This window comes from Mesoplodon densirostris, chromosome 11 (assembly GCF_025265405.1).
Source record: "Mesoplodon densirostris isolate mMesDen1 chromosome 11, mMesDen1 primary haplotype, whole genome shotgun sequence".
In the NCBI taxonomy this organism is placed as follows: Eukaryota; Metazoa; Chordata; class Mammalia; order Artiodactyla; family Ziphiidae; genus Mesoplodon; species Mesoplodon densirostris.
In genome coordinates, this window is record NC_082671.1 from 11,025,816 (window position 1) to 11,040,682 (window position 14,867).

The 14,867-nt window shown below is 41.6% G+C and overlaps 1 protein-coding gene across 1 annotated transcript in view; it reads right to left on the bottom strand.

The window, feature by feature from the left end:
• Positions 1–14,155, bottom strand: part of LRP6 (LDL receptor related protein 6) — a 183,878-nt gene extending 169,723 nt beyond the window's left edge. The window contains exon 1 of the mRNA XM_060112041.1: positions 13,813–14,155. Coding sequence (XP_059968024.1) covers positions 13,813–13,867 — 55 coding nt within the window. The 5' untranslated portion in view covers positions 13,868–14,155. The remainder of the gene's footprint in view (positions 1–13,812) is intronic.
• Between the last annotated feature and the right edge of the window lie 712 nt (positions 14,156–14,867).

Below are 14,867 nucleotides of genomic sequence, written 5' to 3' on the forward strand. Positions count from 1 at the left end.
TCTAACTTACCTTTTATAGTCTCTGCGTCATACAAACTAGTTTTTAACACATTAACTTGTGAGCACATCATACTCTATCACCAGTGTATTTATTTTCCTGCACGCTCCATATTTCTCTAACCTTATCCAGCAAGCAAATCCTTCAAGGCCAGATTCAAACCTTATCTATTCCAAGAATCTTTCCAATTGCCTCAGCTTTCCTTCTTTGCACCCTTACAGTCTTCATCACCTATTTGATATTAGCATTTTTTTAGGTATATTTCCTTCTTCAACTAGGACCTCTGCCACTTGGGAACAGGAGCCATACCTTTTAACTAATTTGGGGAATCCCTATCACAGTTCACTGCATGACGGCCATATAAAAAACATTTATTAATATTTAAAAGGAATTTTTTAGAACCTGATGTAAAAACATACTTGTCATAAACCGTAAAGGATTTTACATTAAGTACTGGCCAAATGCATACAAATGCCCAACTTACACACTGACTTGGAGGCTTCTGTGCCCTAAACTTTGGCTAGCTCTAACCTTAAGCAAGACAATCCAGAACATCCTCTCTTAAGGACTCATTTGAAGTATCAGCTGACCATACACACAAAAAAATCTCCTGTTAAAACTACCCTGGTCATGTCATCTGCTAACCTCTACCCACTTGTCCCACTTTCCCACAAAGATCCTGCTGGCACTATTCATTTCTACATATAAGAGTAAAGCCTTTTTGGGTTTGATTCTGAGATACCTGCATACCTTGTGGTCATTCTCCTTATTGCAAAAGTCTTTTTTAATAAAGGCTCGCCTTACCAAGCAGGCATTTATTTGTATTTGACATCTGTATAGTGAGTGACATGACTTGGATGGGTATTGACCTCACCTATGGACCCATGCCATCCCCACTCAATAATGACACTCTGTGAGTCATTTAAACTCCTCTCCTGCTCAGAGATTCAGGGATCTTTCCTTGAGTTCAACTCTTTAACCAGTGCTGCAGACCTCTTATCTGTTGCAACATGGTAAGAAGTTACCTTGATATTTTCCAGCAAAGAATTTTTTTCTTTGACTCTCTGAGTAGATAACCACACCCTAACTCTTGAGGGGGAATATTCCAGGCTCTTCTGTGAGGCCTCTTCTAACTTCCCTAACTCCTATAATGGAGATTACACAAGGGAATTTCCTTGGCTCTTCACAAGGGAATACCCTTTCCCAGCTCCTTTAAATTCTTATGTGTTCATCATCAAAAAGTCGACAAACAATAAATGCTGGAGACAGTGTGGAGAAAAGGGAACCCTCTTGCACTGCTGGTGGGCATGTAAATTGATACAGCCACTATGGAGAACAGTATGGAGGTTCCTTAAAAAACTAAAAATAGAATTACCATACGACCCAGCAATCCCACTACTGGGCATATACCCTGAGAAAACCATAATTCATGAAGAGTCATGTACCACAATGTTCACTGCAGCTCTATTTACAATAGCCAGGACATGGAAGCAACCTAAGTGTCCATCGACAGATGACTGGATAAAGAAGATGTGGCACATATATACAACGGAATATTACTCAGCCATAAAAAGAAACGAAACTGAGTTACCTGTAGTGAGGTGGATGGACCTAGAGTCTATCATACAGAGTGAAGTCAGTCAGAAAAAGAAAAACAAATACCGTATGCTAACACATATATATGGAATTTTTAAAAATGGTTATGAAGAACCTAGGGGCAGGACAGGAATAAAGACGCAGACTTAGAAAATGGACTTGAGGACATGGGGAGGGGGAAGGGTAAGCTGGGACAAAGTGAGAGAGTGGCAATGGACGTACATATATTACCAAATGGAAAATAGATAGCTAGTGGGAAGCAGCCGCAGAGCACAGGGAGATCAGCTGGGTGCTTTTGACCACCTAGAGGGGTGGGATAGGGAGGGTGGGAGGGAGACGCAAGTGGGAGGAAATATGGGGATATATGTATAGCTGATATTATACTCTAATAAAGATGTAAAAAAAAAAAGAAAAAGAAAAAAAATTCTTATGTCTTGTTTAATTATCTAACCCAACAGGTAACTGTCACTCTATTGAGCACCCTCCGTCTTCTCCCACTGACTGACCACATGCTTCACCATTACAGCCCTAATTCAGTCCAGTATCTTCAAAAATAGCAAAATGTTACTAAAGACAATTTAGAACTTCAATGTCCTCCTTGGGAAACAGGATCTCCCTAAAACCTCTCCTCTCCCATCACCATCTCTCTTCCTTCCTCCATTTTACCAACCTCAACCTTCCCTTAAATCCTTTACCTATCCTCCTTTAATACCCCAGTCTCCTCCACCCCTCTATCCACCCTGTCAGACCTTTCCCATCTTACTCCAACCCCTCAATTCCCTGTAGTCACTAGCACTTTAAGGCTCCCTTTTCCCCCCACTAGGGATTCATGAGGGGCTCAGGGACCTAAAGTTAAAAACACAAATTGGAAACAGGCTGGATCTTTTATCCACTCAAATGAGCTTCTGAGACACCCAAACAGCCCTTGGTCTCTCTTTGGTCCCTCACTCAAAATGTAGTCCACAGCCTCCATAAGATTACACGTCAGGGCAAAGCAAATCTGAAAAGTCTCCTCCACAAATAATGGTGGGAAGACTTTAGCCTTCACAGTGACTGGGTAGGTAACCTCAACCTGCCCTATCTGCCAGAAACACAAAGATAAAGGAAGGATAAGAACTAGCTCTTCTACATAAACCATCAGTGAGCTGAAACTTTCAAACTGACGCTATAAGCTATTTGTATGTTTTATGTACATATGTATGTATGTTATATATGTACATAAAATACTTCCCTACCTTCAGATGGTATTGTTTAGTATAATTTTAGATTATGAAATCCCTTGAAGGAGTTCTATTCTGATTAGCTTGAAGATAAATAGGTGCTCACAGGTTCTTTTTGGAGTGATGAAAATGTTTTAAAATTGATTGCGGTGATGGTGGCAGAACTATGTGAATAGACTAAAAACTACTGAACTGTACACGTGACATGGGTGAATTGTATGGTGTGTGAATATCTCAATAAAGTTGTTAAAGTAACAACAAAAAGTGCTCATATAAAAGTACTTCTGGGGCCTCCCTGGTGGCGCAAGTGGTTAAGAGTCCGCCTGCCGATGCAGGGGATACGGGTTCGTGCCCCGGTCTGGGAGGATCCCATATGCCGCGGAGCGGCTGGGCCCGTGAGCCATGGCCGCTGGGCCTGCGCGTCCGGAGCCTGTGCTCCGCAACGGGAGAGGCCACAACAGTGAGAGGCCCACATACCGCAAAAAGAAAAGAAAAAAAAAAAAAAAGTACTTCTGGGCCTCCCTGGTGGCGCAAGTGGTTGAGAGTCCGCCTGCCGATGCAGGGGATGCGGGTTCGTGCCCCGGTCTGGGAGGATCCCATGTGCCGCGGAGCGGCTGGGCCCGTGGGCCATGGCCGCTGGGCCTGCGCGTCCGGAGCCTGTGCTCCGCAACGGGGGAGGCCACGGCAGTGAGAGGCCCGCATACCGCAAAAAAAAAAAAAAAAAAAAAAAAAAAAAAAAAAAAGTACTTCTAAGATTTCCAGAAGTTAAGGAAATTAAGATTCTTAGAAACTAACCCAAATGTTTTAAAAATCCAAGTGAACACACATTTAGGCAAATCTTTGGTATGTGAGACCAGTTTGATATTGTTGGTTTAATAAAAACATCTATGTCTTCTGAGTTATGGGCATTAAGTATAACACAAGAATAGGTTTTTATTCTACTTGAATATGTTCTTCCTAAATTTTTACAGGTTTATTGACAGAATAAACTAGCATTATATCTACATTTGTACTTAGCCAAGTTGAATTATTATTCTGACAAATTGTACTTCAAAAGTAATTATATCTTGTAATAAGCCAACTTGAAGATAGTTTCCAAAATCTTTTAGTAACTTAAAACCTTAGACTTATGCTAAGTTAGTCCATGGATATTCATTAAATACCTAGGTCATTTCTAAGTAAGACAGAACACTGAAGCATAAGCGTTCCAAGTTTATACAAGTTTTTGCCTCCTATTTTCATGGTACCAAGAAGCTACACATATTTGAGTCTATCAATGAACATATTCATTTTTGTCACATGGCGAAGTTGTACTATCTGGAAGTGCATGGCTATAAGAAGTTGTAAGATGTATATTCATAAACTCTGCCAGTCTACTACAAAATGTTGGTGTATGACAGACAGTTCACAACTATCCACCTCATAGTTTTCTCTGTAAAATAGTAGTTACTGTAATTATAAGTTATAACCTTGTATGTAAATGAGACTGTAATAGAAATAATGACAGAAAGGAACAACTCTATACGCAGAATGTGTTTTTAAGGGAAAAAAAAAAAAAAAAAAACGGTCCTAAAGTAAAATGACTAAGTGTTCCAGAATGAGAAAGAGGAACATGCAGAACAAAACCTGCATGGACAGAGAAAGTTATAACAAGTTGATGATAAAAAGAATTTTATTTGTCACGGTCAAAGCCAGCTAAGACTTGACAGGTTTATTTGTAAGATTTTCAGAAAGTGCTTCAGTATCAAACATTATACTTGTATAAAACTAAAATCTGGTTTTCTACTAAAATGACAAAATTTTCTTGGGTTCTGATCCGCTGTTAATAAAGAGGTTATAAAAGGTTTTTCTTCGCTTTCTGAGTAATCAATCTCCTTAGAAGCCAAAAATTCGGTGTCTTTTCAGAATTTCCTGTACTTGGTGTTAATTTTATCATGTCCTATCATTTTAAAAAGTCTTCTCACTTTTGAAAGAGCTAAAGTTCTTTCCTATGTTCACTTTTAAAAAAATATTTTTTTGACACTGGTTAAATAGGTTGCCAGGTATTTTTTCTCACTGATCCATGATTCTATGTAATCGAATGTTCAAACCTCCTGACAACTTTTGACATTCTGCCTTTTCAAATTCAAATACTAAATGATGTCTTTTGCACCTACAACTGTCCTTAAAATTTCCCAAAGGGCCCCTGGAAGTTCACAAAGGATTAATTCTTTCACTTTGTAAGAAGAGAGGTACTAAAAATAATTGGTTTATTTGATCAATGTTATGATTTGCATGGGAAGCACTGTCAAATCAGAAGAGAGGCTTACCCTCCCTAGATTAAATCAGTATGGGTAAAATGTTAATACGATTATTTCAAAAACTGGATGAAGTTCCTAGAAATTTATCACTAGCCTCAGTGTTCACAATGTGTTTCCATTTCCTGAGTCCCAGTGGTGCTTTGTCTGATATTAGACAACAGTACAGAGTCATCAATTACAATTTTGATTTTTCTTTTTTATGATTTTTTTTAATGTTACCTTGGTCACAATTTCACTTCTCTAATTTGAATACAGTATATAACTGGTAGGCCAGTGAGTGGTTCTCCACCAGGGATTCACTTAACCTACTTACTGAATTTTATTATACAAATGTTTAGGACTTATTCCAGACTTAACTAAAAATTTTTACTTGATAATCTTGACATATTCTTTTTTTTTTTTTTTTTTTTTTTTTTGCGGTACGTGGGCCTCTCACTGTTGTGGCCTCTCCCATTGTGAAGCACAGGCTCCGGACGCGCAGGCTCAGCGGCCATGGCTCACTGGCCCAGCCGCGGATGGGATCTTCCCAGACCGGGACACGAACCCGCATCCCCTGCATCGGCAGGCAGACTCTCAACCACTGAGCCACCAGGGAAGCCCTCTTGATATATTCTTGATATGCTCTAACTATATGCTTCATGACACATTATGTCTCAGGATTACTGCATATCTTTAAGTCTTTTTCTGTATAACAGTTATATTCATTTATACTCATAAATCAGATGTAATAGCTACTCTTTTTTAAAATAAGGTTAATCATTATGCTTATAGCTATCTTGCCTAAAACTTTTCTGGACTGATTTTATTTTGGTTTGCATGCCATAAAAACAACCAGGGCTTCCCTGGTGGCGCAGAGGTTGAGAGTCCGCCTGCTGATGCAGGGGACGCGGGTTCGTGCCCCGGTCCGGGAAGATCCCACATGCCGCAGAGCGGCTGGGTCCATGAGCCATGGCCACTGAGCCTGCGTGTCCGGAGCCTGTGCTCCGCAACGGTAGAGGCCACAACAGTGAGAGGCCCGCGTACCGCCAAAAAAAAAAAAAACCAAACAACCAAACTTATTCATCAACTGCATTATTTTTTTTTTTTTAGATTTTTAAATTTTATTTATTTATTTATTTTTGGCTGCATTGGGTCTTCATTGCTGCACATGGGCTTCCTCTAGTTGCGGCGAGCAGGGGCTGCTCTTCATTGTGGTTCGTGGGCTTCTTCTCATCACGGTGGCTTCCCTTGTTGCAGAGCACAGGCTCTAGGCGCACGGGCTTCAGTAGTTGTGGCTCGCGGGCTCTAGAGCACAGGCTCAGCAGTCGTGGCGCACGGGCTTTGTTGCCCCATGGCATGAGGGATCTTCCCAGTACAGGGCTCGAATCCCTGTCCCCTGAATTGGCAGGCATATTCTTAACCACTGCACCACCAGGGAAGCCCAACTGCATTATTTTTTATAACAAACTCTCATCAGATCTTTCACTTTTAAAACTACCCGTATAAGTCATCACCACCATTTTAAGTCTTTTGTCATCTACAGAGTGTTTTTTGTTTTACTTGGATGCTTCCCTGAAAGTGCCTGCAAATGAGCTACGGGCCAAGTGCTTGTCTTCAACAAAAAAAGGATTGTTGAAAGAGGACTATACCGGTAACTCCTGGGCACAAGCTTCTGATGGCATCACTTACATAACTTCAAGACTATACCAGTGGACTGAGTCAGGATTCCCAAAAAACTAGTGAAGCAGATGGATTCATGAGACTGTTAACCCAAGATCTAGTAGAACAAGAATTAATCACACAGGACTGAATAAACTGATGAAGGATGATTATGGGTTTTAAAATACTGCTGATGCTTTAATGTCCTATTTTCTGGATATAAGGAATTCATTTCTCATTTCTCTTAAGCTATCTATAATTCATTGACAATTTTAGCAGACTATGCTTTTGTAAACAGAAATAAAAACATTTATCTTTTTCTCCCTAATTCATCCATAATTCAAAAACAAAACTCTTATTTCAATGAGTATTCTTATTTTCATGGCAACATAGTTATTTGTATAGGTTCAATAAAAGTCTGTCCTCCCGGTTGGAAACATAATGCAACCAAGGCTTTGACTGGATGTCATATTTGAAAGTCATGTTCACTTAATCTAATACCACCAGTTACTTTTAAGGAGCTGTGATTGATTTTATGGAACAATGCTTACAGTTCCCTTGGGAAAACTAGACTGGTACCTAGCTTACAGTTCCCAGACTTACAGGTAAAGTAAGCAAGGTGAATTCCAGGCAGGCCCAGGAACCCTAGGATATTTTGGGGACCTTAGGAATTTACCCAAATCTATAGGTACTGCAAATGAAACCCAATGGTGAGTACTTGACTTAGCTTCCTGGCCTCAAGAGGCTTTTAAAAGTTCAATCCAAGATTCCTTACAAAAAGTCCCTTTGAAGCAGACCTAAAATGCCTACACCTACATAAATAATGAGACCAATCTAATGAGACCAACTTCACAATGACTTTGGCCTACTTTGTTGTGGACTGAATGTCTGTGTCCCCCAAAATTCATATGTTGAAACCCTACACTCCCCCTCATGTGAATGTATTAGGAGGTGGGGCCTTTGGGAGGTAATTAGAATTAGATGAGGTCATAAGGGTAGAGTCCTCACAAACAGGATCAGCACCCTTATAAAAGTCCAGAGAGAGCTTGCTTCCTCTCCTCTCTGCCCTGTGAGGATACAAAGAGAGCTCAGCAGTCTGCAAACTGGAAGAGGGTCCTCAACAGAACCTGACCATACTGGCACCCTCTGTTGGGTTACCAACCTCCAGAACTGTGAGAAATAAATTTCTGTTGTTTATAAGCCATCTAGTCTATAATGTTTTTGTTGTAGCAGCCTGAGCTGACTAAAACATATCCCTAAGACTGACAAATTTTCTTTTAAACAGCAGCAGGACTCACCAAGTGCTCACAACTACCCTTGCTTATCCACTGACTTGGCTTGACCAAACTTTAGTCAGGCTTTTCTCCTTTCCCACAAGCCCCTGAAGTTTGGCTTGCCCTAAATTTAAGCAAGCAGATGCTCTTAGGCTCCCTTAACAGCTCATTCCAAGCCATCAACTGACTGCAGTAAATAAAGAAAACTCCAGTTGAACTACCTTGACCATGCAATCTGCTCACCCTCGCCCACGCAGTCCCCACTCTCACAAAGTCTCTGCTAGTCCTGCTCACCCTTCTCCATAAAAGAAGAGTCTTTTTGTGTTTTATTTTGAGATGCCTGCAGATCCTACAGAAGAGCATTCTCCCTTTTGCAATAATCCTTTTGAATAAAGTCTCTCCTTACTTAAATCTGGACTAGTTTTTATTTTACAGTAATATGACAAACCACCTATATGCAAACTCCAAAATTACAATGTTATTTACGTTCCCCTATCAAAAGTGATTGGTATCATTTTCAAAACCATATTAAGGTCCAGATGAAACTAGATGCATACAGAAAGCACTGCATGTAAAATTACTGCCCAGAGTACAAGCAATCTGGCCTTCGGTCAGTCATTCGTCTTTATAGTGTCAATTAATAATTTAAATTTTCACTTTTTTTTCTTTTTTGCCTAAAAATATGATTTCACTTCACATCCCCAAGTGCCTGGCCCTTCCAAGCAAGGTATCACAGAAACAAAAATTAGCAAGTTACATTATAGCTAATAGGATCACAGCATTGAAGTACCTGAAATGTTCACCAAATTGAGCCCAGGTACATTTTAGTATTTTCCAGTCTCACATCTGCATGACTTTTTTGTGAGGACAGTCACTGCCACAAATAACACAAACAGCTGAGAAACAAAAGCATGTGCTAATAATATCAAATAACAGTTTTCCTTGTATTTATGATGAATTATATTTTAAATGAATAATCTCAAAGGCAAATATCCTATTCTTTAGGTTGCCTAGTCCATGTATCTGACTAAATTTCAAAGTTATTCACATGGAGCAGGGTTCTATTCATTAAGAGGAGGTCCTTTTACAGAAGATGTATAAAAGACTCTCACACAAAGACTGAAATACACAACGCAGGAGCTCAGTATAGCATTTACCCATCCTACAGGGAGAAGTCCATCAACTGATTTTAATTATTATAAACAAATACAATAAAATTCTCAATTAGACAATACTTTGATAAAATTATTTTGCCCGTAAGTATGGACAACTTTTAAATAAGTAAATATGTATTATAATCAACCAAACTATTTATTCTCTAGCTTATTTATAATAATCACCTAAAAGTGTTCAAGTTGCGATCCTTTAGAAGGTAAAATAAATTTAGTAGATAGTGGCCATCTTGTTTATATAAAACAAAATAGAAAATATCAAAAGCAAAAGTATTTTATGGAGTTTGTTCCAGTTGCAAAAGAATCAAGTTCAAAACCCACTGGTTTAAAACTGTCTAAAACAGTGCCCAGAACATAAATGTTTTACTTGTCTTTACTGTGCATTAACATTTCTTTTAAATTAGCCATCTTGACAATAGTGACCATTTACTCAAAGTCCACAGACTGTGCACTGTGCTATCCCTTTGCAAACACTTGATCAGTTCTCACAGAAATCTTGGAAGGTATTATCCCCGTCTAATAGTAGAAGAAATAGTAGAAGAAACTAAAGTTAAGTAACTTGTCCAAGGCTACATAAAGTGGTAGAAGATGAACCTGATTTGTCAACAAAGCCCATACTTTTCTGCTACAGTGCCCCTCTTTATCATCTTCTCTGAATATCAACTTGCAATAAAATTTCCATGATGAAAATGAATTTTCTCAGAGTATTTACCCATGGCCTAAGCAGAACTATAACCTGTATTACTTGTTTTTCCAATATATTCAATTTATAAATTCACATAAAATATTTTCCATTTATATACTCCTTCACAGAATCTTCTTTGATATTCAAAAAAGACAAACCTTTCTGATAGTCAAAGCATATATAACTATACAGAAAAGCATTTCAGTTCAGCAAATGGAAAAACCTCCAATTAAAGAAAAGAAAAATTCTCTGAAAAACTTAACCATGGGAAATCACTGTTAGGCCTGATGATAACAATGAGCTGAAACCCTGAAGTTTCATAACCAGTCAAATTATTTCCTAGTCAGATAAGCAAATCTAAAGCCAAGTAAGTGAGAAGGGATTAAAGTATCAGATTCAACTATATGAAATTATCATCAAATATCAATTCACATGACCCAACCTAACACTTAAAGGGTTACCTAGTCCAGGTTCTCTCTACGTGTGTTGCTTGGAACAAAGGTTCAGCAGAATATTAAAAGGATTTACGAAAAAATTCATTGTCTACTTTGGGAAACAGTGGATTAAACAAAGTTAAAACTGGTCTCTACCTCAGAACCTCTCAGAGCCCTTAGTGTGTTAATATGAAGTGAGAACCTCCAAAAGGATTCATTATCCTAACGAAGGTGTACAGAGATTAGGTAACTTATCCAAGGTCACACAGCTAGCAAATGACAAACTTAGAATAAGAATTGAATTCTCCTGATTCCCACACCAAAATTCATTCTATCTTCCCAAGACGTCGTTATACCTGATACTAAACAATTTTCCAAGGACCACTCCTATAAAAATTTAAGATGGGAAACACTAGTGGCTTGTGCTGACAGTATTTACCAACACCCCACCAAAACAAATAACAACAACAAAAGGTAAGTAACAAAGAATTCTTATAAAACAACAAAGCCTTCTCAAAATAAGCTAGACATAGTATTTACAGATCATACACACTTATGGTATTCCAAAACTTATATTCTTATAAAAAATATTTCCTCTAAGAAATCAGAGCTATAATCTTTTCTAACCAGCACCTGGATGGAAGTAAGGATGGCAACCTAGACCGTGAGGTCCATGAGAGCAGGGCCCGTGTCGATTTTGCTCACCAATATACCATCAGAGCCTGATATATAGTAGGTATACCACACCTAATTGCTGAAAGAATGGACAATAAATCCCTACTCTAACATTAATTAGCTGTAGGATCTTGATCATGCTATAATCTCTCTGAATCTGAGTTTCCCCACTTGCAAATGAAGTAGTTAGACCAGAAGGATCAAGATCTCTTCTATCTTTAAGAATTTGTGACTCTCATACAAATTAAATCTCAAATCCCCAGCATTTGAGGATACGTCCACAATCAAAAATTATAACAAAAAATAACATTTGCAAATCACTTGATATTCAGTACATCATTTAACATACCCAACAAATTTGCAAATTTGCTTGGTATTACTACCCACATTTTACAAGTAAAGAAACTGGGGCCCAGAGAAACTCACTGACTAGACTAGAATCACAAAGTTATTAAGTAGTGAAGCACGGACTTTAAACCCAAGATTTTGGTGTTGAAATTCCCAAATCTTTCCATTACACCTTGACCTCTGATGATAGGGATAGGGATGCAGCCCAGATAATGACAGCATTACTCCCTGGCTTTCAGCTATTGATTTAACAGGGCCAGAGGACAAAAGGTCTCCCAAACTCTCCCATCATCCCATCTTCCCAATGTTAAAGTTCCAACTTTTCTGTGAAGAAAAATTACCTTAATGCAACAAACTAATCACATTTCTCCCTGGAGTCCAAGGTTATCTAATATTGCCATTTTAACAGAAGATGACATTATCATGGAATGAAAAGAATCTAAATTGTGAATAAAAATCTTTCACACTGAAAGACAGTTTTAGTTCAAAATATATACTCACAGTTAAGTACACTGAATTCAAAGACCACCTCATACCATTATTAGACTACATTTAAAATGAAAGCTTCACTTTTGGAAACTTTGCTTGCTAGTGTAAATGAGGCAATTTAAGCTATTAACTCTTCTAGGTCTTCTTAAACAATATCATACTTCACAATATTACTTCAAGTACAACTTCTTTTAATTCCAATAATGAATAAACCCAACTCTAGGCTCAAACGTCGTGTTAAACAAGTGGCATTTACATCATAACCTTCCCTTCCAAGAAACACAATTGGGCAACCAGAAACATCCCGGGTTATGGATTTCAATTTCTCAAAGACTTTAACCCATCAGCTGACTCTCCTATTTGTTAACTCTATTAATCTCCTGTCTTAAAATATATACATATTCTATGTCAAATATAATTGTTTTGCACAGCTATAGCAAAATCCCCTTTCGACAGGGAGTATACTATAACAAAATAAACATATACTTATTAAACCTCTCAAGTACATAACACTGCATTAAATTCTCTGCCATGAAAATGAAATGGGCACTAGCTTTCTGGAGTTTACACGTGGAAATAATTTAGGATATGCTTACAGTGAGTCGTAATTAAGTAAAAGTAAGATACAACAGGCAGACGTAATAATCCTGAAGCGTAACTAAAGAAAAAAAATTCCTCCTCCAAAAAAATGTCAATCACCCTCATCTAAAATAAATATCTACTCAAAAATGGCATATCTGGCTCATTTATAGCACAAGACTATTAATTTCTATCTTGTTCTGGAAACCTCAGTAAGTTTGCACACTTAACAAAAGTTTAGCCTGTTAAATTAATAGATAAAAATCTCCTTAGACCCAAGAGTTTCCGTACCTGAAAAGAACTGACCGTGAACACAAGGAGAGTTTGAACAAAACCAAAGCTACAAAGTCATTGCATCAATCGGTACTTAAAATTCCTCTGCTGGTAAATGCCCCATAGCATCAGAGTCATCACCATTTCACCACTGATAAGTCTGAGAAGAGCTGCTGAAATCTTGCGGGCGAGTGAAAAAACCTCAGTTAACTGTCACAAAATAAAAGTCACAGCGTATGTGACAGCTTTGCAGGCCAATTACAAAACAAAAACAAAAACCCATAGGACCATCGAATTTACGCGATTCTCGGGGCAAATTATCTAGAATACCCTATGTTATTTACCAAAGTGCCAAGCAGTCCCCAGGGGAGCGCGGCAGATGATAACTTAGGTCCCAGGACAGGCTCCTCTCCACCAAGGATGACTCTCCTACTTGGTGCCAACTGTGCACTTGCATGCTCCGAAAATAGGGGCAAGTCCTGAATGCCAGGAGTTGCAAGGGCAACGCTTCTATTTTATTATGGCCTGAAGCCCGGGCGATTCCCAAGGCTGAACCTCTCGACCTTTAACCTCGGAGTCACTTTCCAACTGCGCTCTCACCCACGATCATTATATCCCCAACGGAAACCAGTTATTAGTTGTAACAAGGCCTGGAAAAATAGTAAGGGAGCTCTCAAAGTTCCCAGGACCGACACGGAAAAGGCGGGGGCTTCGAGGGAGAAGCCCAACGTGGAAGCATCTTGGGCTCCACCGTTCCGAGAGCCAAAATCCAGACAAAGCCCTTCGTCCCCGGTGACTCCAGGCAGAAAGAGACACACCGACCTTCAGTCACTCGGACAGAATGGGGCTCCGGGGGGTCGGGGTGTCACCCGGCCAGGGAGGCCGGACGGAGGCTCCGCTCTGCCCCGACGAGGTGGGCAAAGCGAGGCGGGGGCTGCAGCGTGGCCGGGCGGAGCACGTAGCCCCTTCTCCCGGGCCCCTCTCTCCCTCCTTCCCCACGACCAGGCCTCTCCCGGCTCCTCTTCCCCTGCTTCGCCTCCCTCCCTCCCCTCCCCCCCGCCGACACCGCAGAACGAGGCCCCCTCCCCCCCCAAAGCCCACCAACTTCCCCGTTCCCCCGCTTCTCCCCACCTCTCAGGAGCACGCAGAAACTGCAGGCCAGGAGGCTCCTCAGGACGGCCCCCATCTTCCCTTCTCGCGTTCGCTTCTCTCACCGGCGAGGGGCGGCCCGAAGAGGGGGAGGCGAGGAGCCGGGGCGGCCGCCGCAGCGGCAGGTCTGCACGCTCATGCTTCCCAGCTTTCCCGAGAGAGAAGAAAGAAAGGGGCCCGTCAAGGCTCCGCGCGCGCCGCCGCCGCCGCTGCCGCCCTCTCTATCGCGCCGCTCCGCCCGGGGCTCGCGCGACGCCAGCGTCTGCTTCCATGCCGCCGCCTCCTCCCCCGGCGCCCCGCTTCCCCCGCGCAGCTCCTCATTCAGCCTCTTCCTCTCACGCAGCGGCGCAGGGATATGCCTCCCGCCGCCTGCACGAGTCGCCGCCGAGGTCTCCCTGCGCGCGGGCGAGCCCCCTCCCTCGGCGCCGCCTCCCGGGCACTCCAGAAAAGGAGAGGGGGGAACGTGCGCGCGGCCTCGGCTGGGAGACCCCGGGAGACCTGCGGGGCGAGCAGAGGCGGGCGGGAGGGGAAAGGCCGCTCGGCGGCGCATTCCAATGGGATTCTTTCCCGGGCCGGCCCCTTCGGCCCTCCCCGCGGAGGGCGTGAAGCGACGTCGAACAACATCGGAGACGGCGTGGTCGGGACTACTTTCTGCGGCTCGGCCCGGCCGCCGCCTGAGCGGGTCTTTGTGCGGCCGCTGCCGGCCGAGTCAGGTGGGGCTGCCGGGCCACGCCGGCCGCCACCTGGGCCGGGGCCGCGAGGGGCGGCGGTGGACGGCGGGCCGGGGCGGGCGAAGCCGCAGGTCCACGCTCGGGGAGCCACGCGGGTCCCAACGCGGGTGATGAGCTTAGTCACAGGGTTGGAAATTGGTTTAAGCATCTATTTTTTTTAAGGCAAATAAAAATTAATGCTGCGTCCACCGACTTTCAACGTAGATATGGTTTGAACACCAGAAGGGTGTTCAAACGCCAACACAAAACGGAGATTTTTAAAATTTTTCTCCTGGTTTCCCAGAACTACAGACTGCCCCCTCAATT